General features: G+C 46.4%; 1 protein-coding gene across 3 annotated transcripts in view; it reads left to right on the top strand.

Moving 5' to 3' along the window:
* The window catches only part of MAP2K1 (mitogen-activated protein kinase kinase 1), a 78,879-nt gene that overhangs the window by 21,635 nt on the left and 32,349 nt on the right, over nucleotides 1-24,895 (top strand). For 2 of the 3 annotated variants that reach the window (XM_011282937.4, XM_003987018.6), the window contains exons 2-3: nucleotides 16,888-17,098; nucleotides 18,413-18,559. In XM_011282937.4, the coding sequence (XP_011281239.1) occupies nucleotides 16,888-17,098; nucleotides 18,413-18,559 (358 nt within the window). Of the gene's footprint in view, nucleotides 1-10,907; nucleotides 10,985-16,887; nucleotides 17,099-18,412; nucleotides 18,560-24,895 lie in introns of those variants that run through there. The other variant, XM_045059130.1, reaches the window with a different exon arrangement.

Genomic DNA, 24,895 nt, shown 5'->3' with positions numbered 1-24,895 from the left:
TAGTTCAGCCTCACGGATGATGATGATGAAGGGATTGGGGTCCAGAGAGGTCAGGTGGCTTATGGCTAGTGAGTGGCAGCCTGAATCCAGATCCAGGACCCTCGATTTGTCTCTAGTGCAGGGCTCTTGTTTTCTGCCCCGCCCCAGTGCACAACCTTTGATTCTGTTTTATAGCCAGGGGAGAGTCTATATGTTCAGTTTAAATTGAATACAGGTGACCACTTTACTGTTAAATGCCCTCAGCATAGAGTGAATTCATTTCCTGTTAACCCTCACAGCCTCTCTTGCCCTATCTTTGGCAAGGGCCATTAAAGTCTTGGCAGATTTCTGTATAGTTAACTACAGCCTAGGGGTAACCCTGTGTGGGTTTGACTGATAGGATTTAACTTTTAGGTAGAAAATGAAAAGCACGGGTGATAAGAGTATGTAGAGAGAGAGAGAGGAAAAAAAATATTGTTAAATTCTCTCTTAACAGTGTACCTTTTGGCCGTTTGGCTCCAAAAATCACCATATTTTGGTTTCAAAAATGGCAGATAAGACATAGAATCCCAAAACTGCTGAAGATTATTAAAATGTATTAAAGATGCAAGCCTGGAGCTTGAAAAAACACTTGTCATTTGTCATGGAAGCTTCAGTGTTCTACGTTCTCCTGCTGATGGACTTGGGGAGTCTCGGGAGCTCAGCAACTGGTGTGCCATGGACTGTTCTGTGGTCCCCCCCTGTCTGGGGTGTGCATACTCTTGTCCACGGGGGCACTTTTAGGAGAGACACATAGGCTGGCCAGCCAGCGGGGTCCGTTCAGCCTGTACTAGGGTGATGTATGTAGCAGGAAGCCAGTTGTAGCACAGCAGGAGATAGTTTTTCTCTGTACAGGGTCTTCATGTAGTAGGTCATTAGTGTTGATTTCTTGGCTTAAAATGTGTATCTTCCTCTTCTTTCTTGACGGTAAAGGGCAAGGGGAAAAGAGGAGCTCATTATGCCCTGTTCTCTTCTTCTATGACCAGCTTCCCCACAGTTACGGACTCTGTTCTGGCACTTAGTGGGCAGTCTTGCTCTGTGTTGGAGGAGTGATCCCTAGAGGCAGACAGCTGAGGTTGGAGTCCTCCACCCCTGAACACTTACATCAGTTGGAATTCTTAACGTCTGTTATCCCTGGCTTCCTCATTAGGAAGTTAAGTATGGGGGTGATAATACTACCTAACTTGTAGGGTTGTTGTGAGAGTTAAATGTAAGGTGGTAGGATAACACCTAACTCAGTAGGCAGTCAGTAAAATGTTACCCATGGCTTTGTACGTTTCCTTTGGGGTTTCTCTGTCAAGTTTATTGCCAGCATTTGGGAGTTCACCCTCTCCTTTAAGGCTGAAGTCCGATATTGTCTTGTCCTTGAAATTTTGCCTGGTCTCCCTCAGGAAAGTTCTGGCAAGGCTGTCCATGAACTGTTTGGGAGGCAAAGCACTTTGTGTGTGTGTGTGTGTGTGTGTGTGTGTGTGCGCGTGTGTGTGATCTTCATATATTTTCTGTGGTTTCATGATCTACACTATGAGCTTCTGGAGATTTAATAGTTCTGTCTCCATGCTCCATTTCTAGCCAGGCCTGGCATGCAGTCAGCGGTCTGTAAATGTGGAATGAATGAATGCTGGTGTTAGCTTACAGAGCCCGTGTGGGACAGGAGACTTGCTTCATTGGGTTTTCACTGATATCAAGGGCAATATTATGTGCACTGAGTTTCTTGATCGCTCTTCTTGAATCATTTCTTCTTTTTGTCCTTCTTGGGTGATGAAGCAAAGCTGGACTAGTTGGAGCCCCCAAGTGGGACCAAGAGATGTGGCTCTTACTGGACTCCATTATAGGTCAGACGCTAACTTAATGCAGTGCGTGGCACGAAGGATGCCGGTGTATTATATGATCAAATGGATTCTAGTTACTAGACTGGAAATGACTGTGGTGGGTGGGGATGTCATAAATATACTAGTGGTTTGGGGGCCTGAAGGAGTTAAAGCTCCTCTCAGAATAGCCAGAGAGCAGCTCCTAGGAAGTAGCTTCCGAGGCAGGATGTGGCAAGCCAGTGGGTAAATGAGCGCGTTCTCCTTTGGAAGAAAAGGAAGTGGGTGGGGGAGAAGTGAAGAGGAAGAGCTTGGTGGACATATCTTTTTATCTTTTGCTGTAAGAACATGCTTCTCTTTGAATGCCAGACAGAGCCTGCAGAGTTTTTAACCCAAAGTGACCAGGGTCCAAAGAATGCTTAATGATATTGGTTTTGCAGTTTTCTTGTTTTTTGTTTTTTGTTTTTTGTTTTTTTGGCCCCACAGTATCTCAAATTTAGTATGCACTGGAGTGTTGTCCTAGTAGGTTTTATTTTCTAATATTGATCTTTGGTGTATTATTGAATGCTCTTTGAGGATTCACAATTAGTGTAAAGTGTCAACCACAATCACACTCTTCTGACCAAGAATTAACTAATTAGGTAATTCTTTGTTTTTGTTTTTACTTTTAAATAAGCTACACCCACTGTGGGGCTCAAACTTACAACCCTGTGATCAAGAGTCGTATGTTCCACCATCTGAGACAGCCAGGTACCCCTAACCAAGAATAATTTAGAAAAAAGTTTTTTGTTTTAGAAAAGCCTCTTTGATGTGTTTACTTATTTATCTGTTTCAGAACACATTCTTACCCATTGTTTGTCCAGGTGCTCATAACAGCTTCTTGTGATACGGGACAAGAGTGTGCTTCCATTTCGAGGTTCAAAGTTACATGGCCAGTTACCGGCAGGGTTGACAGAGGGCTCCAGATTTTCTGACTTCCAAGTTCAGGGTTGTTTCCATGCTCTTGGTACCTTCTGTTAGAAGCATGGTTTATACATTGGAGGCAAATTATTGATGATGCAATTTTGCAAATAAAAAGAACCCTCTGGGATTTGGTAATTGAAATAGGTGAGCCTCAAGCATCGCTGGAAAAGCAGCCATCACTTCTGTATGTATCACATAGATAGCAATAATGCAAATGAGTGTTGGGCTTGGGAATTGAATCCAGGACTATGGATTGGTGTGTGAGAAATACTGTCAAAGCCCTTTTTGAGCCAGTCTTTGGACCAGGGTAATGAGAGTTTAATTATCTGGAAGAGAAGTCCCCTGTGGGCTTCCAAGGATTTGGAAAGCTGAGCTCAGCAGCTTTTAGACTTCAGATTTTTATATCTTCTTTGTCTCAAGGAAGCTAGTATATCTCCTGAGGTGTGTAGCTCGTGATTTCATTTCTGTGAAGGTTCCAAACTAGAATTTTTGCACTTATTCATGTATCTATTTTGCATATGCACATTTTGGGTGATTTGATCCCAGAACCACATACTTAAATTGTGATTATTTTGCATGTGTTTTAGATATTTAAATATAAGAAAGCATTCTTATGGCATTTTTAATTTATTTTTTAAATTAAAAAATTAAAATCTTGTGGCATTTTTTGGAAACTAAGATGTCAGATGGCTCTTTGCTGAACCCTAAACATCCTGAGGCGTTCCAGACTGGTGTGCTGGGACCATCTTCTTTTTTTTTTTTTTAACTTAAGATTTAAAATTTTTCTCTTGAGGTATAATTGACGTATAAGTGTGCTGATTTGATACGTTTATGTATTGCACTATGATTACCACCATAGCTTTAGCTAACATCTCTATGGTGTCACCTAATTATCATTTCTTTTTTGTGGTGGGAACATTTAAGATCTAATCTCTTAGCAGCTTTGTCGTATATGATACAGTATTGTTGACTCTAATCTCTGTACTGTGCATTAGGTCTCCAGGCTATTCATCTTCTACTGCAAGTTTGTACCCTGTGACCAACATTTCCCCAATACCCCTTCCTCAAACCTATTTCTTTAGCATGGTGTGCTGTGTCCTTCATGGTCTAGTCCCAGCTTGCCTTCCGGCCTCTGTGCGCTCTCCTGGTGCACCTACCTTCTGGCCACTTGGAACTGCTTGTAACTTTCAGTGCCTTTTTATTCATGCTGATGCCCAAGCCTGGGGTGCTCTTTCCCCTGCTGCAAATTGAGTTATCCTTCAGGACTGAACCTGGGCATTATGTTTTCTTTCCTTTCCTAATCTTGGAATTGGAAGTCTTATCTCTGTTCTCATAGCCCCCTGTGCCCACCTCAGCGTTACCATCTCCCTTACCTTACTCACTGCTCTGCTTGTTAGTATCCTTCCCTGTGTTAGGCTTGCCCTGTGATACCTGTCTCTTTCTTTCATTTCTACATCTTTGTCTCCTGGTCTCTTTCTTACACACACACGCGCACACACACACACACACACACACACACACACACACACGATGCCTGGTGAGGGCAGGGACCCAGTCTTCCTCATCTGCACCTTCTTAGCCTTTAGCACAGATTGTGCCTGTCACACAGTGGGTGCTCTATGAATAATCTGCATTGCATTTTCACAGCTGTGGGCGTAAATGGGTATCAGCCAGATGTCTACTCAACTTCCCCGTCCCCTGCCCTCCTCTAGATTGAAGTGGTCCTGCAGGTTTCCATTCTCATGGTCACTTGTGCTTCTGTAGGACCCATGTTTCCCTTTCTGTGTTTTTTTTTTTCTCTTTTTCTTGCTCTATGTTGAATCAGCTTGGAATTCCGCCCCTTTTTTCCTGATTTTCACCAAACAACAGGAATGAAACATACAAAAAGCTATTTTCGTGCAATGCAGATTGGACTGAAGGTCTGGGGTAGGGAGGGTGTGTTACATTATAGCAATAAAGACAGCTTAAAATCTTATGGTGTTAGATATCTTTGGTTTTAAATGATCTTTGCCCCGGTGCCTTCTTTCCTCCTGTGCTACTTTACAGACACTCTTCAAACAGGCTTCTCCCAGTTTATTCTGCAGCCTAAATCATTTCTCCAGCTCCACCCCTATGTGCTGTTCAGATCTGCTCCTGCTTATGCCATGGCTGAGGATCAGGCCCTTTTAAACTGTTGGCAAGCCTTCTGGTCCTCTGGTAGCCCTTGCTGTGAAGGGGGTTGTTAACACAAACACTTAACCAACCCACTGCCCCCGTCCCTCCTTTCAGAAGACAGAAACAAGCACTGTTGGTTTTGGTTTTAATTAAATTTTCCCTCTGGTCTGTGATTTTACTTCTGCCAGGTACATTTTGACCCTACCAGGCCAACTGCTATTAATTTGAGGACCTAACTAGTAGTTTTCTACAAGGTGAGCACTTGTATGGACTTCTAGTCATGGTCCTGCAGGATTCCCTGAGCATTGCCAGATGGTGATGTGGGGAGTATGATTTTTCTTGGAGATGATGTATGCTAAGAGGTGAGGTTTGCTGACCCCTCTAGTGTGTACTTGGATCAAAGAGAGGGGCCAAGCTGTAATAGACATGTTGTTCATGTGCTTAAGGAAGGAACAGGTTTGGAGAATTGATGATTTCTCCATGTGGACTAGAATTGGAGATGCATTTTGAATGCTGTTTCTTCTGAATTTATCTTCCTGCCTTAGCTGTGCTTCTGAGCATTGGCTCTCTTCCTTTTTTGCCTTGGGGACTCGAGTTTCCTCATGGCTCTGGGTTATGAGGCCGCATCGGGTCCTGTACCTTTTTCTCTCATTCAGGAACAACTCGCACTGCTGATTCCCAGAGCAGCATTGGCCATTACTACACAGGCAGTTTCTAAAAGGTCTTTCTCTATATCAGCGTCTCAAAATCTGGGGTCAGATACATCATCTTTACAAGGCCACAATCAACCGACTTGTCCTTTCAGGAACACACCCATTGTGTGGCCACCACCAGGCCCAGGGCTCCCTTTGATTTTTCTGAGGGTGACTACTTACTTATTGGATGTTCCACTTGGGTTGTCTATGGTATTTTCTCACTTTCAGTACTCTCTGCTGCCTCCTCTCCACCCTGCCTCCCTCAGTAGGCCCCTGGCTCTCTTATGGCCACCCAAATTTTTACTGCTTCTACCAGTGTGCTTCACCTGGGCCGTGTCCTTTCTCTTCCCTTCCTGTCCCATTCAAAATATATCGGCCTTGGATGTTCCTCTGAAAGGAATTCCTCTTTGGGTAGATTTGTTGTCTTTCCAGGGACCTTTTAGTACAGCACAGTTCTTTGCTTCAAAGGAATCGGTCACTAACGGGTACACACCTGTGTTAGGGTTGATCAGGTGGGCGATTTGTTGGAAGGACATGAGATCTTTGGCTCGTGATATGGAGAGAAGGTTAAGTTTTGGAGTTCCAGCCCTAGTCTTAATTGCTCCTGGCCTCCATCTCCATTTCTGTAACATGGGAACAAAATACCTAGTTTTTAATGTTGTTGTGAGGACTAAGTTAGTGGGTATAACATGGCCAGCATTTAAGAAGCTCATCTCAACTACATTTACATTTCATTCTTTATCAGACAGTTCTTACGTACCTCTTTCCCCCTCAAGTAAAGGTGATACTCCTTTCTGTCCTTCATTTTCTCTTTTTTCTTCCCCATCTGCCTCCAGATTTCATCACTTTCTCTCTCTTTTTTTTTAAATTTTTTTGGCACTTCTCTGGAAGACTGATCCTTTAGGAATTAATTCATATATGGCTAATGTGAAACAAATTTTGTCCACTGGAGCAGAAGAAAGCATAGTCTGTCAGTTGTTTCAAGCAACAATATGACACCCCCTCTCCGATCCAGGATGTTTTTCAATATTTAAGAAGAGTCTGCCTGAGTGGGTGGTCCTGCCACTCCAGAGGTTCCTCTGTGTGGGTGTGTGCCTGCGTGTGTTTTTCAGCGTGACTCTCTACAGAAACATGCCAGGGGAAGGCAGTTTGTATAATTTCGGAAGCCTGTTTGATTCCGGGGGCAGGTGGGTATTGCCTGTTGTTGTTGTTATTATTATTTTGCTTATGTTTTTGTTTTTTAAGGATAGGAATATGTGATTTTTTTTTTTTTTTTTTTAAGTAGGCTTCCTGTCCGTTGTGGGGCCCGAACTTATGCCACGATCAAGAGTCACATGATCTATTGACTGAGCCAGCCAGGCTCCCATATTTATCTTTTTTTTAAAAATTATTTAAACCTGTTTTCTTGACTTTGAGAAACATTTGTTGATTGGCCTGGAAGCCACTTGATTTAAAGTGACGTTAAAGAGAAACACTTGTCCTGACTCTCGTTTTAAGTTCTCTTCCTCTAACATTGTTTGCTTATAATATTTTTAATCCCTATTCTATATCATTTTCTACAGAGTAGACCATGTTAGAATGCCCTTTCTCCTTTTTTTGCTATCTAAATCTTACGTATCATTCTAGCCCATCTCTGGTCTCCCGCCCCTACAAAACTCAGTGTGGTTAGGCCGGCATCTCCTGAACTACGGAGCTGTCAGTGTCTGAGGCCTCGAGAAAATCAGGGGAACTGCAAGACAGTTTTTGTCCCACAGTCTTTTTTTTTTTTTTTTAATTTTTTTAACGTTTTATTTATTTTTGAGACAGAGAGAGACAGAGCATGAACGGGGGAGGGGCAGAGAGAGAGGGAGACACAGAATCGGAAGCAGGCTCCAGGCTCTGAGCCATCAGCCCAGAGCCCGATGCGGGGCTCGAACTCACGGACTGCGAGATCGTGACCTGAGCCGAAGTTGGACGCTTAACCGACTGAGCCACCCAGGCGCCCCTGTCCCACAGTCTTTGTTGGGAGTGGCCGCGAAACCAGTGAAAGGCAACAAAGGCGGTATTTAACTACATTGTACATTTTTGCCAGGCTATTGATTTATTGTATGAAAACATAAGGATGCAGGAGTTTCTTCAGAATGGGGCTGGCAGTGGTGATCACATCATGGTGTTGTTAGGAGACCAAAGGGGCTCCTCTACCTTGCTCAGAATGCCTGTCATACTACGGGTCCTTAGTAAATCAGTAGTGAGCACTATCAAATCAAATGTTACCCTTGCTAACCAGTAATTAGCTGCCGACAGCATTAACAGTATTAACTACTTGTTAAGCCCTTCAGATGATTCCAACATTTTTTTGCATTACATGCTTATGTAATCTCCACTGCAACCTTTTTTTTTTTTATATAATTTTTTTAATGTTTATTTTTGAGAGAGCGGGAGGGAGGGGGGAGTGAGGGAGGGGCAGAGAGAGAGGGAGACACAGAATCCGAAGCAGCCTTCAGGCTCTGAGCTGTCAGCACAGAGCCCGACGTGGGGCTCCAACCCATGAATCGTGAGATTGTGACCTGAGCTGAAGTCGGACGGTTAACCGGCTGAGCCACCCAGAAACCCCATTTTTTATTTTTATTTTTTTCTAAGTAAGCTCTACATTCACTGTGGTGCTTGAACTCACAACCCTGAGATCAGGAGTTGCCTGCTCTGTTGACTGAGCCAGCTAGGCACCCCATCCACAACAACCTTTATTTAGCATCACATAATTGGCTTGAAGAGCCTTTAGCTGTCTGTATGCCTCTTGCTGCCACACTTAGGGCCTTCTGGTGTCAAAATGCATGTATTCTCAGAAAAGGCCTGGGAAGATAGAGCAGTATAGTCTCGAAGGAGAAAGCAGTGATGGGACGACTGGGTGGCTCAGTTGGTTAATGTCCGACTCTTGATTTCAGCTCAGGTCATGATCTCATGGTTCATGAGATCGAGCCCCATGTGGATTCAGCGCCGATGGCACAGAGCCTGCTTGGGATTCTGTCTCTCTCCCCTTCTGGCATGCGCTCTCTTTCTCTTTCTCTCTCAAAATAAATAAATAAACTTAAAAAAAAGGCAGTGAGGGGCACTTGGGTGGCTCAGTTGGTTAAGCCTTCAACTTCGGCTCAGGTCATGATCTCACGGTTCGTGAGTTTGAGTCCCACATCAGGCTCTGTGCTGACAGCTCACAGGCTGGGGCCTGCTTCAGATTATCTGTCTCCCTCTCTCTGCAACCCCCCTCCCCACCGACTCAACTCTCTCTCTCTCTCTCTCTCTCTCTCTCTCTCTCTCTCTCTCTCTCAAAAATAAATAAACGTTAAAAAAAATTTTAAAAAGCAGAATGGGAAAATGGCCAGTGTTTGTGGAGATGCCTGGCCCTGGGACTTAGCTGCAGAGTTCAGTCCTTGGAATACTACAGGACGAATCTGATGTTAGGATTAGAGACTTCTAGCATTGAAAAGGACTTTAAAGACCACGTAGTTTAACTTGCCTATTTTACCTATGAGAAAAATTGAGGGGAAGTGAGTGAATAGTTCACAGACCAAGTAACTTTCAGAGTTGAACCCATGTCTTCTGATCCCAAAGCCCTCGTGCTTATTAAGCATGGAGAATATTATATGGCAGCCACATGCATGGTTTGTTTGTCTGTTTGTTTTTCTTTCTGGTAGTTTTACGTCCCATTATGAAAGACCAGCTTTGTGCTGACCCAGAAGCAGCTGATTTCCTGCCTGTGTCACTGGCCCTGGGTCTGGGGGCTGCTTTCAAGAGCAACGACTGTGAGGCTTTGCTCACCTATACATCTGTCAGCAAGCAGAGAAGAGTAGGTGGCCAAGAATTGATTTACATTAGCAGCCAGCCTCAAGGAAAAGGGAAAAAAATACTTGTGCTAAATTCAGTGAAGCACATTACGAACCGGGCGAGAGAATGGCTGTACTGAAGCGTATCTTCCCATAGCTGCCTAAGAATCTAAGCCCAAAGCTGGGTTGAACACCAACATGAAGCAGAGGTCTATGCTGGAGGAGGAATAGGAAACTTTCCCCTGCCCAAGAACTGCCACAGATGCAAGGCAGGGTTTTGGTTGCCATGGAGAGGAGGGGAAGTCCACGTTCACAGGGCCTGTTCAAGACCAGGACAAGAGAGAACCTTCCTATGGCTACCACAGACACAGTGTCTGGCTTATGCCATGTACAGTTTGAGGCCCTGGTCGTTACTTCGCGTCGTTACTTCGTGTCCAGCAGTACGTGTGGACTGCTTTTTCCTTTAAGACTATACTGACTGTTTTATCTTCCCAGGCCTTCTCTGGGGATGCATGCATTTTGACACCTAGAAGGCCCTTAGGAAAGCAGCAGGAGGAATACACAGTTAAGGGCACCTTCAGCCAGTGGTGTGATGGTAAATCAAAGGTGGTCATAGAGATCCCATGAGACCATTATGTACGAGTGATAGCAGTCCACCCCTGGGGGAGGAGCAAGGGCATGGAGAAGGACCCCACTCTGTGGCCAGGCATCATGGGACGGTTCAAAGCTGAGGGAGGCATGGGAACACTGAAGGGGAAAAAAAAAAAAACCTCTGCAGCTCAGGCTCCACTCTCAGCACAAGACAAAACCCATTGCTCGAGAAACTTGCAGCCTGTGGTGCACTGAAATTACCAGCATTCACAAGAAAACCCAAACCTAGCTCCATTCCTGACTAATACTGACAGCATGACCGAAGAATGCACCCATTTCTAAGCATAAAGACAATTTGCCTCAGTCCTTAGTCTTCTATTACGATGCACCACTCAATGCAATATTAAAATGCACAAAGAATCACGAGAGAAAAAACAACCTGTAAGAGATAAGGCCGATAACAGAACTAGACTCCGGTGAATCGGAGCTTTAAAATAACCATCATTTATGGACGACATGCAAGAACAAATGAGGAGTTTGAGAAGAGATGGAAACTAAAAATGGAATCGAGTGGAAATGCTAGAAAAATTCAAAAACACGATATCAAAGGTCAACAGGTGTATCAGCAGACCAGAGGGAACTGAGGAAAGAATCAGTGACCCTGAAGATAGGTTGAAAGAAATTATCCACACTGGAAAAAAAAAGAAAGAAAGAAATTTAAACTGAGACACAAGGAGGAAAAGGATAAAAAGAAATCTGATCACAGTATCTAAGATACACGTATATAGACAGAGGAAGAGATGGGCATTGAGAGAGAGAGGAGACAGACAGACACTGACCTGACCGGAACTTTTAAAGGGATTGGCTTATGTGATTGTGGAAACCTAGGCTAGAGGTCCATGGAAGACTTGAAGTTGGGAGTCCAGAGGCAGCCTGCTGACAGAATTCCTTCTCTGGGGAGGTCAGTCTTTGTTCTTAAGGCCTTAAACTGGCTGAGTGAGGCCCATTCACATTATGGAGAGTAATCTGCTGCTTTCCTCAAAGTTCACCAATTTCCAACCTCCCCCCCCCAAAACCCCACTTTAGTAAAAACATTCCAAATCAAGTTTGACCACATACCTTAGCACTGTGGCCCTGCCACCCTGTTACCCTGCCACCTAAAATTAGTCATCACGTGTCTCCTGGTTACTGCTCCCCACTCCAAAGGGTGTTCACTTTTCTACTTTATAACTGCATAGGCTAGTTTTGCCCCTTTTTTTTTTGTTTCTGTTTTTGTTTTTGTTTTACCTAGATGCAGAAGAACACATTTTTTTTTTTATGACCTAGAGTTTTATTGCCTAGTTACTTGAGCAGCCCTTCCCAGCATGGCCTGCAGGGTTGAGGTGTAAGGGTATACAGCCTCTTCTCCACCTTGTTGTTTGGGGCTGGCCTATACTGCACTCCCTACCACAGATGGGCTGGCCGAGGCTGGAGTCTGGAAAGTGGTTAGCTGTGCCTTTGGCCCCTCTGCCTTCCTCTGTCAGGCCCATTCTTCTTTCTTCCTCTCTTGCTCTTTGTAACCCCCACATCCCCGCTGTCCAGGGTTTGACTGTATAGAGAACCTAAGACCGGTTCTCTTTTTTCCCTCCCATCTCCCTTCTTTTGAAGATCCTCAGCTTTTCAACCTGAACGCACCCTCAGTCTTACTTTGTACTTCCTCAGCTGGCTGCCACGTGCCCAGGCTTGGATCTCAGAGATAACCAGACAACCACACTGCCCCCCACCCTTTTTTTTTTTTAATGGGTGTGGAAACTGAGGACCAGAAGGGTGGTAGCTTGCCCAAGACCTCATAGATGGGAGTGATACAGGGTGAGAATTGAGGGATTGCGGTGTTTGTCTCTTGGTGCTGTTCCCCCTCAGCTTAGGTCTCCTGTCTTCCCTATTCTTTCCCTGCCCCGGTAGTGTTCCTATCTGCCAGGTGCCACAGGGGACAGAGAACTTCCCAACGCCCTGGGCTCTCTGAGGACACCCGCCTGCTGGTACCGGGACCCTTTCTTTCCTCCAGCTCAGTGATTGATGGTCACCCTCTGCTCTTCTCTCTGTGCTCCTTCCTGGCCAAGGCAGGGCCTGCCACCCAGGGCTAGAGCAAGGCTCAGGTTGGTGACAGGCCAGCATCTGTGTGCTACTTGGCTCATTTCTGTTTGGGGTGTGGCCATTTGAAGACCCCATTCCTTTGTCTAGACGTCACCTCCTTCCCCCTTCCCATTTCAGTGACCATCAGGGTTGGGGAAGGCAGTGTGAGGCCTTGAACGAAGCTCTGTTCTAGGAGCTGAGAGACCTGGGCCTCCGTTTCCTCACCTTTGAAATGGGTTGGATCAGGAGGTCTTTACCTTTCCCTCCTTGGGCTATGTTTTGTCCTGCTTCCTGATTTAAACCACTGAGCCACAAATGCAAGATTCCAGTTGTGGCGGTGCAGTTACGCGCAGCAGATGGGTGGGATGAGAGAGAAGGAGATGTTCCGGCCCGTAGGATCATCCCTCTCCACCCACTGCATTGTGCCTCCCTGGAGTTTTCAGAGCACAAATGACAGCCCTTGTTTTTTTCCACATTCCTTGCTCTTCTCTGCATTCCCATTTCAAACCTATAATCTTGTATCTCGACAGACTTGTGTTTACTGTAAGACAGCCGTGGTGTGGAATGCACGTGACCATGTGTCATTTTCTCTCTGCTGTGGTGAACAGGGTGATGGGGGTCAGATGTCACAGCTGGTCCCTGGAGAGGGCCGTGTGTGTGTCAGATAGTTCTTGTTCTGGGTTCCAGGTTCCTTTCTCAATCTGTAGTTCTCAATTTGCTGATTTCAGTTAAAACCAAAGATTGTGAAGTCTCAGGTCTTGCCCTCTGAGATTTGGAGATTTGTGGCGTGGTTGAGGGGTGACAGGCCCCTCTCTTCTATTTCCTTTGCTTGAAGCATTTTGCCTTGGGGTGGGGCAGGGCAGAAATGAGCCTTGTTGAACACCATTGGGTCCCTGTGCAGGAGGAAGCAATACTAAAGAATGTTACATTATTGATGGATTTCTTTTTAATGAGTACTGAAAGCCATTTTGATGCCAGGATTTTCCTTTCACCTTCAGATAAAATCCTTGGTCTTTCATTCTTGGCAACAGTTCTTTTTTTTTTTTTTTTTTTAATTTTTTTTTTTTTAACGTTTATTTATTTTTGAGACAGAGACAAAGCATGAACGGCGGAGGGTCAGAGAGAGGGAGACACAGAATCTGAAATAGGCTCCAGGCTCTGAGCTGTCAGCACAGAGCCCGACGCAGGACTCGAACTCACGGGCCGTGAGATCATGACCTGAGCCGAAGTCGGCCGCTTAACCGACTGAGCCACCCAGGCACCCCTCGGCAACAGTTATTTAAAAAAACTTTTCAAGGGCTTTAAGAGTTGTTAAAGGAAAGGCAGTCATTTCTGGATTCCACCGTGGCTGCCTTGGCGGTGGCTCCTCGTCTTCCAGCCTACCGGCACTTGCCTAACATTAGTTTACAAGTGTGTGAAAATTCCATTGTTCCTTCCCATTCATTTTCTGTTTCGATCCTCCCCTGGTTAAGGAAGCATGGAGTTGTTACTCCATTTTACAGACGAGAAAACTTGATATGTGTCAAAGTTAAATGACTGGTCCATGGTCACACAGCTAGTTGTTGACTACTCGGGGATAAGAGTCCAGGATTCCTGATTACTAATGGCTTGGTAGCTTGGCAACACCATTCCCTCCCCTCCCCTCCCCTCCCCCCCCCCCCAAGTCATTAGGAAAGTCTTGCCACCACAGCGCACAGCCTTTGCTGTGGCATAGCCTTCTGAAAGCATGAATCAGGAGCCAGTTCCTTAGCCGGTAGGGTAGGTGGTTGGGCAGGAGAGCATGGAAGGTCGAAGAAGGAGGAAGCCAAGATTTAGTTTTTCTTCCTGAAGGTGGGAGAATTACTTAATTCTACTGAGAGTCAGGAAAATGAGCGGAGTCAACATTTCCTCTTTTTCTTTGCCAGATGGATGGGGTTTCTTGTGGCCACTGTTACTTGCAAGGTAATGTTCAGCTTGATGTGCGGGGAGGATTGCATCTGGCGTGAAGGGCTCTTTGCATAGGTATACTGTCTTCATGTATGAGCCAGCGCTGGTATGGCACATGTCCCACACTGGGACCCTACCCACGTCTGCAAGTGCCCTCCCTTGAAGGTGTTGAACTTTTTGAAGAGGTAGTGCAGCATAAGATTAGAGATTCTCTCTGCCCAGGTTTCAGTCCTTGCTCACTAGCTGTGTGACCGTGGACAAATCACTTCACCTGCCTGTGCTTGAGTTTGTTATCTGTTGTAATTGTACAGCTGTGGCTGAAATGTATTAGCAAGTGTAAAACAGAGTACGGGCAGTGTTGTGACGAGAGTGATTTCCTTCCATTCGGTCCTTCCCTCTTCCTCATACTGCTCAGCGTTCCTGCCTCACAGAAGCCTTTGGAGGCTGCATTTCCAGCCTGACTCCTGAGCCCTACAGGCAGCTGTAACCTCATCGAAGTTTTAGCTGTGAGGGTCTGTCTGTGTTTGACACGTGTCTCTAAATGTTGTCTTTGATGGGTTCCTCTGTGGACAGACCTCAGAGAAAGGAAACCTGAAGGTGGCACCGTGCCCTTGCAGCCATGCTTGTTCTGGGTCCCTACCCCGCCAGACCGGGGCAGCTTAGTTGAGCCTTTAAGCAGGATGAGAAAATTGCCAGCTGTTTTAGTCTGTTTGGGCTGCATAACAAAATGTCATAGACTGGTTGGCTTAAACAACAGAAATTTATTTTTTCATGGTTCTGGAGGCTGGAAGACCAAGGTGAGGGTGCCAGCACGGTCGGGTTCTGGCGAGGTCCCTCTTCCTGACTTGCGGATAGCCATCTTCTCTTGGTGTCCTCACACGGCCTTTCCTTGGCATGTGCGTGGAGGCAAGGAGGTCACCTCTCTTCTTCTGGTCACCAGTCCTATCTGATTAGGACTCCACCCATATGACCTTACTTAACCTTAATTACCTCCTAAATGTCCTGTCTCTAAACATGATTACATTGGGGGTTAGTGCTTCAGCAGGAATTTTAGGGAGACGCACTTCAGTCCGTGGCACCATCCATTCTTCCCTGAGAGCTGCCCAGGGAGGAAACTTGGTGAAATCAGCCTTGTGTGCTCTGTGGCCCCATGGACAGTTACTTGTAAGGCAGTATTGGATCTTTCCATAGACTGGGGAGGCAGTAGGTCTCAACCTCTCTCCCTTCTTGAGAGTTGGAACAGAGGGTGAGCGAAGAGTAGGAGATGATGCTTACTCCTGCCCTTGAAGCTCAGAAACGGTGTGTATGTTGGGGGTTGGGCACCAACCTTCTGATGTGTAATGATGCCCTGTCTTGTCGCCATGTTGTTTGTTTAGACTGGGACTAATCAAATGAAACACCGTGGACGCTCTCTTTACCACCCTGTTCTTATAAACCCCCCAGGAATAATGAATGTTTTTTCGTTCTCTGTAAAACAACCCATACTGCCCACCAGCCTGCTGAATGCACAGCTAAGCAGGCTGCTCTCTGCCTTGCCCACTCGCCTCGGCACCCACTGGCTGAATTATGTGCTTACCCAGAACCAGAGTGTTCCCAGCATCTGTTCCCAGCATCGTTTGTTCGGTTGTGGCTGGCATTGCAATTAAGTAACATACTTCAGTATCAGATAAACTGGTGAAATATGACTGCAAATGAAGTGGGATCACCCCCCCCCCCCCCCGCTTTGAACACTAATTACAAGCCATGGAAAGACTCAATAAGTCCAACTCACTAAAACACATTACTGTCAAATTAGATGAGCATTAAAATTGAGGGAAATCATAAAACTCTTACAATTTTATTTTGATATTACTCAGTAAGTGGCTACATTTTTACTCTGAGGACTCAGGAATTGGAAGTGATAGACGATGTATTGTTTGCTGGTTCATGTGAGGAAGATGGCACCGGGCTCTTACTAGCTGACTCTTACTCAAAGAGAGGGCCTTGCCCCGCCTACATTAGAAGATGGGTGAATAAATGCACCTTTATATGTATGTTATATGCAAAAATAAAAATTTTGGGTAGGTATTTTTATGGTTCTTTGCTTTATTTTGATTAACCTGGTTCCGGACCTGATCACATTAGAGAGGAGGGTTTTTGCTGTTACCATATAGTTTAGAGTCTGTTGTGATAGTTTGGTTTGATTTCAGTTTAGTGCTTTTAGGAAATAGATTTTATTTTGTATGTGGTGCTAACTTAATAATCCAACACTAGTGGGGCTTTGGGAATTGGGGTTTTCATTTTTTTTTTTTTAATATTTATTTATTTTTGAGAGACTGAGCACGAGCAGGGGATGGGCAGAGAGAGAGGGAGACACAGAATCCAAAGCAGGCTCCGGGCTCTCAACTGTCAGCACAGAACCCGAGGCAGGGCTCGAACCCACCAAATGTGAGATCATGACCTGAGCCAAAGTCAGACGCTCAATCAGCTGAGCCACCCAGGCGCCCCGGAACTGGGATTTTAAAGCAAATGAAGGTGGCTCGTTTTGGATATTAGCAGATTCTTTGGTTCCTTCTGTAGACTTGCAGCATAGTGAGAGAGGCCTCGTTTTACAAATGAGGAAACAGAGGCCTTGAGAGGTGAAAGGTGTCGGTGAGGAGTAGTGACAGGGAGTGGTGGCTGGTGGCATAGTGAAGGGAGCAGGGCCGCAGCACCTGGAACCCTCCCTTGGAGTCCCTCCATTCGTTCTCCAGTCCGGCCCCGGAGCTAGTGCTCGCCATAGCACAGGTGCTCCTCTGGGGGGCCTCTCTGATGCCGGTTCTGACTCATGTTCCCTCTTTGGGACAGGACCAACCTGGAGGCCTTGCAGAAGAAGCTGGAGGAGCTGGAGCTCGATGAGCAGCAACGGAAGCGCCTGGAGGCCTTTCTTACCCAGAAGCAGAAGGTCGGGGAATTGAAGGATGACGACTTCGAGAAGATCAGCGAGCTGGGCGCTGGCAACGGTGGTGTGGTGTTCAAGGTCTCCCATAAGCCGTCTGGCCTGGTCATGGCCAGAAAGGTGAGGCCACTCAAAAAATAAAAAGAAAGAAAAAAGTACTGAATCAGGTTGGTGATTAGGTGAATTCACTTGGTGAATAGGTGATTGCATTCTCTCTTGGAAGATCGGGGGTCTGGGGACAAGGGTGGAAGGAAGATGGATTTTTCACTCAGTACCTTGTTGTGCTGTTTGAATTTTGAGCTCCTGTCATCTATCAGATTATAGGATAAACACACTGATGGTGTGTTAGGGTATTTATCCCCATCCCCAGACTGGAAAATAACAGCAAGTGACCTTTGCGAGCTTTCTGCGTGCTTTGGAAAGAATGCAAGGGTGCCTGTTTGCCATTATCTGGTGCAGCAGAAGCTGCTTGCTTTTAGGCAGCCCCGGCGGTGCACCAGACCCTGCTTTCAAGTTGTTTGCCTGGCCCCGGCCCTGCCGCTGCTTCCCCCTCACCGTCCTGCAGGGAGCATCTCCACTCCCCTCCGTGGCAGGCAGTGTCCGAGCTGGACTCTCCTTTCTGTCCACCGTGCTCCTCCCCTTTCTGCACACAGCCCCTGCTCCAGCGAGGCCCGGCCCTTCTGTGTTCTCCGGCACACCATGCTTGCTTCCGTCCACGTATTTTTGCTCAGGCTGCTCCCTCCATCTTTTCAAACAGCGCCCGTCTTCACAGCCCGTCTCTTGTCTAGCTTTTACTGGTCACTCCAGCCCATGCTGATAACCCCTGGTTTCCATGTCCTCTGACGCTCACTCCTTGTCTGCAGCCCTTTCTAGAAGCTTCATCTCATTCAGCAACCATTTCCTATGTTTGTTGTGTCTGTCCCCTGTCTGCCTGGAGGAAACAAGGGGCAACATGAGAGGGACATGGGTGGCACCTGAGGCCCTGGCCAAATCTCAACCACATCAGGCTCCTGAAGTCAAGGGAAGCTCCCTGGGCAGCTTGGGTCCCCACGCTCAGTCCTTCCTACCCCTCCACTTCTGTAGCCCCCGAGTGCCAGCCGGCTCCTCAGGCTGCTTTGTCTTCCTCTCTCGGCTTCCCGGCTCCTTTTAGAGGAAATGCTCCTTTCAGCTTTGTGCTTGGGAGGGGTGAGCCCCCCTTCCTCACTCTTGGCTCCTAGGAGTGGAGGCACAGCCGTCCTCCCCTCATTATGGCTCCTCCCGTACCATTACCTGCCATGGTAGGTTGGCACTGAGTGCTTTGGTCGGGCAGAGACTTGTTAAAACATGCCTGTGTCCTCTCCTCCCACCTGTAAGAGCTTAAGCATTTAAGAAGGCTTTCATTCATCCATCCATGTGTTTTTAAAACATCTCTTCCTCCCACCTTTCTTTCCCCAGCTAATTCACCTGGAGATCAAACCTGCAATCCGGAACCAGATCATAAGGGAGCTGCAGGTTCTACATGAGTGCAACTCCCCATACATCGTGGGCTTCTATGGCGCATTCTACAGCGACGGCGAGATCAGTATCTGTATGGAGCACATGGTATGTGGTAACCCATCAGCCTCTGGAGCAACAGCCTAGGAGCTGGATGGCTCTGGTCTTGTCTTTGGTTTGGGACCAGCTGCCTCCCTTTTCCTCCCTGGATCTACATCACCGTCTTGGGCATCTGGGCTTTGAAGCTGAAACATCCCTGTCCTCAGAGTCTATAATCTGCTTTAAGGACAGTCTGGAGGGGTTCTTTGGGTGTGCAGAGAAGTAATGTCACTTGATGCACATCAGAGAAGGCAAGTGAGAGGGAATTTAGGGGCTAATTGTGTGGATGTGAGCTGCCGATCTTGGTACCATTAGCTGCCTGGAGTGCCTTCTCTTTCTGGTGACTGACAGTAATAACAGCATCTATGACAATAATCTAGCAATACTCCTACTAGTAAACTAATATTTATCGGGTTTTATAGCCTGGACTACCCTACGCATATTAATATTTTATTGCATTTTTGCAAGCCTTATTGGATGGGTAGATCATCTGCATTTTACAAATGAGGAAACTGAGGCTCGGAGAAGTTAATAACTTGACCAAGGTCATGCAGCTAGTAAGTGGAATTGGCAGAATTTAAACCAAGGCTGTTGGGCCCCAGTGCCTGTGCTTTGTTGAATCCACTGGATAGTGATTGGGGCTCTGTTTCCATTCTTGATGTCCAGAATCTCAGAGAGACAGGCTGGCTTCGTGATGGCTATTTTTTCCTGTCCCCATTAGGCACCAGGGGACTTTGGAATCTGAGATGTTTATTCATATCTCCCTTCTCCACAAAAATCCGAGTAGACACTGTCTTGTTTGCCACTGTGTCTCCAAAGCCCAGAATAGCCCTGGCACCCAGCAGGCGCTCAATAATGATTTGTTTACAGATGTCACCTTCTCGTCAGGACCTTGGGCAGGTTTCTTTATCTTTCTCATTCTCCCTTTCCTCATTTGCAAAATGGCCATTACCATACGGACCTCGGACCTCGTTGCGGTGAGGATTGTTGAAAATAGCAGAGTAAGCCTTCCGGCACACCGACCCCAAGCTTGTCTCGTGCAAACGGTAGAGGTTGCCTTATTCTCACTGTCGCTGACAGCTCCGGGATGAGGGCTGACATGACTGAGTCGGCGAGCTTAGGGCTGCTGAACTTTGAGCCCTCGGCCTGGCAGAGTGTCCCTCAGCTTCTCCACTTCCTTCCAGACCCTGGCTCTGCTCTGACCTCTGGAGAGAGCCCCCAGGCATGGTCTTCATGAACTCCAGGAGAACCCTCCCCAGGAGGTTTGTCCCTTGCTGGCGCCCCATTATGTTGAACTTCTGTTCATGTTAATCGTCAGGAAGTGCCATACGTATGGTGGCCGGCGTCTGCCCAACTTTTGTGGTGCCATATGGAACATAGAACCTGGAACGTCTCCTGCGCTCCTGAAGGTTCCCAAGAAAGCTCTCGTTCCTCTTGCTTGAATGGGAGGGAAGCAGCCTCTGTGCGAAGCACATGAACATTTCTGGTTTGGTCCTCACCCAGACCTGGGGTACTGATATTTTCCCTTTGGGTCTTAGCCTCCCTTTGGTGGGGTGCAGGGCAGGGGAGGAGGGGGGTGTTCCTTAAGCTTTGGGTTTCTTGGGCTTTTTTGTGCTGATGATGGTTGGTTTTCTAGCTCTAGCCCAGAGTTTTGGATGAAGATGTGTAATTGGCAATGGAGGTTCCTTGAAAACTAGAAGAGGGTGGAGGGTGGAGGCAATGGTGATAAACCAGTGACCGGAAAGGCCTTTTTTCTCTTAGGTGTTGCCAAAATAGTGGGAGGTGGGTGGCAGCATGGGTAGACATGGTAGTAACTAGCTTTCCCATTTTCTACCGCTTGGTGAGTCCTTGCCATGTTATGTAAGTTATTAATCACATCAGCCCTGTCATGTGACGCAATGTTGACCACCCTCCCCGAGGTGGGCGAGGGAACAGGCCTCTAGAGGCTTAGTAATTAGCTTAGGTTATATAACCAGTAAGTGTCAGAGCTAAATTCTGACCATCTCCCCCACCCCCAAAACCCCTCCAGCAACCCTCAGTTTGTTCTCCATATTAACGAGTCTCTTACGTTTTGTCCCCCTCCCTGTTTTTATACTATTTTTGTTTCCCTTCCCTTATGTTCATCTGTTTTGTCTCTTAAAGTCCTCATAGGAGTGAAGTCATATGATTTCTGTCTTTCTCTGACTAATTTCACTTAGCATAATACCCTCCAGTTCCATCCATGTAGTTGCAAATGGCAAGATTTCATTCTTTTTGATTGCCGAGTAATATTCCATCATATATATATATATATATATATATATATATATATATATATATATATGCCACATTTTCTTTATCCATTCATCCATCGATGGACATTTGGGCTCTTTCCATACTTTGGCTATTGTGGATAGTGCTGCTATAAACATGGGGGTGCATGTGTCCCTTTGAAACAGCACACCTGTATCCCGTGGAGAAATGCCTAGGAGTGCCATTGCTGGGTTGCAGGGTAGTTCTGTTTTTAGTTTTTTGAGGAACCTCCATACTGTTTTCCAGAGTGGCTGCACCAGCTTGCATTCCCACAGAGCTAAATTCTAAGCAGTGTCTCTAACTAGGTCTGCTGTCTTTAAATTTGATACTCTCTCAGGGTTTTCTCTGCAGAGCAGTGTTTGGACCAGATCTTCTCTGGGGACCCCTGCGTACCCTAATATCCTGTGTTTCTGTGGTTTTTGGCACTTGTAGCCAGTCAGGGTTTACATTAGTTCTTCAACATGGGTCCAGCTTCACCAACTCTTACTTTTGTGCCTATGATGTGCAGGGTGCCACATGAGCGGCTGGGGGAGTGGAGACGTTGAGAGTAGTCTCTCTGTTCCCCAGAGCTGTTTATAGGCTGGATGGCTGTGTTCTAGGGCCTTCGTAAGTGAGTTGTCAGTGTGGATGGAGGGGCTTCTGAGCACCAGGTGTGTGTCGTCTCACGCCTGCGGTCTTTGGAACAATCAGATTCTTTCCTGAGTTACCTCCAAGTTCTGTGCAACTCGGAATTCTCCCTTTGTGTTAGAGGAACCAGGGCGCTGTTTGTAGGGTGAGCATGATTGAACTCCATGGTGCTTGCTTCAGATGTTAGGATTAGGCCCCAAACATGGATAGGCAGTGGTCTTTTCATTTATTCACAACTTGCTGGGACCTGTTTTATTGGCCTTATTTCACCTCTTGCTATGTGCAGTTCAGTTTTTTTTTTTTTTTAATTTGTCTTAAATTGATCTGTGGTGAGGCTTGCTCATTGTGAAATCCTTCATTCACTCTGGATTCATAGATACTGATCACAACCTTTGTACCTCTTGCTCTGTCCTTGCCACTCAACCCTTCCCTCCAAGAGGACAGGATGACTCAGGACATGACAAGGGTTGGCTTCCCGTTCTCTTGGCCCAGTTTCAGTATCTGCAGGTCAGCGTTCCTCCAGTGGATTTGGCTCTGTGGGTAGGGTAGGATCCTCCCTCATAAGTCTCTGAAGCAGAAGATATCTCTGGAGTTACCCAGGGAGGGGCCCGAGCCTAGAAAACTGGCTTTCAGAAGGTGGGAGGGTCAAAACCTTTTGAAGGCCAAGCACAGTGTTTGGCATCTATTAGGTGATAGGTGTTGAGCGGCCGAATGAAGGAGGCCAAGATGGCGGAGGGCATGGACAGGCCTGGGACCCAGTGGGAGAGAGTTAGGCCTTGGAGTCCACAATAGAGTCTTCTGTTCCTAGATATCCATAGGCCCAGAGAGCAGCTGGAACAGTCTGTTAATTTTAGTGGAGAGGCTCAGAGCTACCAGAGATGGAACCCTGTAGTGAAGCTGTTGTGGCCTGAAATCCAGGCAGCCATGCTCCAGAGTAGCTCTCTGGTCTAACCCTGGACCCTCTCACCCCTTCTTGGTCCCTGAGTAGGCCTTTCTGCAGGAGAGCTCCCATCCTGGCCGCCTCTGACAGGAAAATTCTGACTGCTGGTGGCTACTTCTCTTTGGGTATTTCTGCTTTGTCTCAGCTTCCACCTCTCGAAGGTGTCACGTAGAGCTCTGTTCATTAACCACATCCCAACTTCAGAGGTTCTTTGTTTCTGTGTATGTCACAGTCCTTGCGTGTTCTAGGTCATTAACATTTCCCCCAGCTTTTTATCATGACGGTTTCAAACACAAAGCAAGGTGAAGGAACTGTATAATGTACACTGTGAACCCCCCACCTAGATTCTGCAATTACTGTTCTGCTATGTTTGCTTTACCACATGTTGCCCATCTATCTGTCCATTGCTCACATCATTTCTTAGACGCATTTTAAAGTGAATTTGTGTCACTGGCATCCATTGGGCCCCATCTTCTAAAGCACTCAGCCAGGGGGCTGACTTTTGTAGAAGTAAACTGTGCTTGTGCTGCCCAGTCTGAATTTTTGAGACTCAAGGAGTAAATGGATGCCCCCCGGTCAGAACAGGAATGCTCTTGCCTTTGGGGAGGTAGATTCCTGCTCAGGTGGTAGCTGAGCCCCCAGAGAACTGAGGACTCAGGGCTGATGGTTCTCATGCAGGAGGAAAAGCTTTTGATCTCTCCCCCCCCCCCCCCATAAAGCATTTGTCTCTTCTATAGAAAACCTTCACAAAAGCGCCATTGACTTAGTTAATAATTGCCTTCTAAAAATAAGCACAATTTCAGCAGCTTTAGTCAGGGAAGGCAAGTTCTTGGCAACAGTGAAGTGGAATTAAAAGGTTGTAAGGTGAGTTGGAGGCAGCCCTGGGTAATTCTGACTGTGGTTCATGCTTCTTGAATCTTGCTAATCCCATTGTTCACACTGTAACTCTGCTTATAGCTCTGAAGGAGGTGAAAGGAAAGCGAGCCGAGTTTTTTTCCTTTTTAACAGGAATGTGTACCACAACCCCAGGGAAAAGTGTGAGCTGGGCTGCCTGCTGTCCTAGGCTGTGGAACCTGAGAACCACGGGGTTAGCATTTCTACCTCATTTGAATCAGATTTTGACAGAGTTGCTTTGTTACCTAGTTTTCAGTGCATAGTCCTCCTCCCTGATAATCAGGCAGCCGATCAAACAAAGGATCTGAAACCACATTCAACTGGAAGCAAAAGAGAAATGGCTTGGAAACTTTGTGCACTGGAGTTCCTCTTCCCATTGGCGAAGGAAACTGAGAGGTGCTATTATGTTTCTGGGAGACTTGGGTGTGGTTACCTGGGCTCTGATGTCCTGACTCGGCCACCAGGGATCTGCAGCATCGTGAAGGCAGCCAGGCTCACAGGGTGACTCACACCTCAGCCTGGGTCACAGCTTGGGCAGGGCTCTTCCAAGGACTCTTGGAAAAATAAATGTGTTCCCATGGGAGTTCTGTTGGGTTCTAGATCAGTGATTCCTCGTGTCTGGGTGGAAAGTATGGCACATAGGAAATTTTAGGTTGAAATTTAGGATCTTCCATCGTGCTCCTGGGTCAACTGACCTGCCCACCATTAATAGAAGACAAACATGTTTGGGGGTATTCAGGTGCATTTGAGAATTCACACCTGTCCTGCTTTCTTTTCCCTCAGCATCTGTGATCCAGAGTTGACTGTGACAGAAAGTGATTAGTCCAACACTCCTTTGCATAAGCTTAGAATCTTTCAGTGGATAATCTATTTTTTTTAGCATTATTTTAGTAGACATTTCCTGAGGAGTCTGTACCCCTGAATGAATCTTAGTTTCTCACTGTCTCAAAAGAAAGCAGTGTTGTATCTATCTTACACACTTATCTTATCCTTTGCACAAAATGGATGCTCAGTAAGTGCTCTGAATTGATTGTAGATTTAATTCTCCACTTTCTTAAAGGAATTCAGTAATTTAAAAGGGCAAAACATTTGTTCATTGTAGAAAATTTATAAACCCTAGAAAAGCACGGAGAAGAAACTATCATGCAACCAAAATCCCTGATTGTCTTCCCACGTAGACTAGAAATAGCTTTTGATGACACTTTGGATGTTCTGGTTTTGTGTGAGTTACACAAACATTTTTTTATGTCTATAAGAGTGGGATTATGTTCTGTCCTTTTAATCGTGTTGTGCCTTGTTCTGTGACCTTATGCTCCCGGATATGTCATCGCGGCTGGGTGACTTTGGAGGCAGGAAGCTTACAGGGATGTCTTTCTGCTTGGCCATGTCTCGTCTGCTTCTGAGGTGTGGTTTCCGTGTCCCTCCTGTTTCCAGTCCTTCCTTTGCCACTTTGCCTAGGAATTGCTTCCTCCTCTGAGCACCTGTAGTGATGTCTCTTCTCCTCATTCAACTCTTCGCTTCCTGCCTTGTTTCAGAGGAGAATTTAAGGTGCCTTGCCTTGTTGAGTGTTTTGTCTCCCCAAGCAGAGTGTG

The sequence above is a fragment of the Felis catus genome, chromosome B3 (genome assembly GCF_018350175.1).
Source record: "Felis catus isolate Fca126 chromosome B3, F.catus_Fca126_mat1.0, whole genome shotgun sequence".
NCBI classification, from domain to species: Eukaryota; Metazoa; Chordata; class Mammalia; order Carnivora; family Felidae; genus Felis; species Felis catus.
This window is presented reverse-complemented; position numbering and strand designations above follow the sequence as displayed.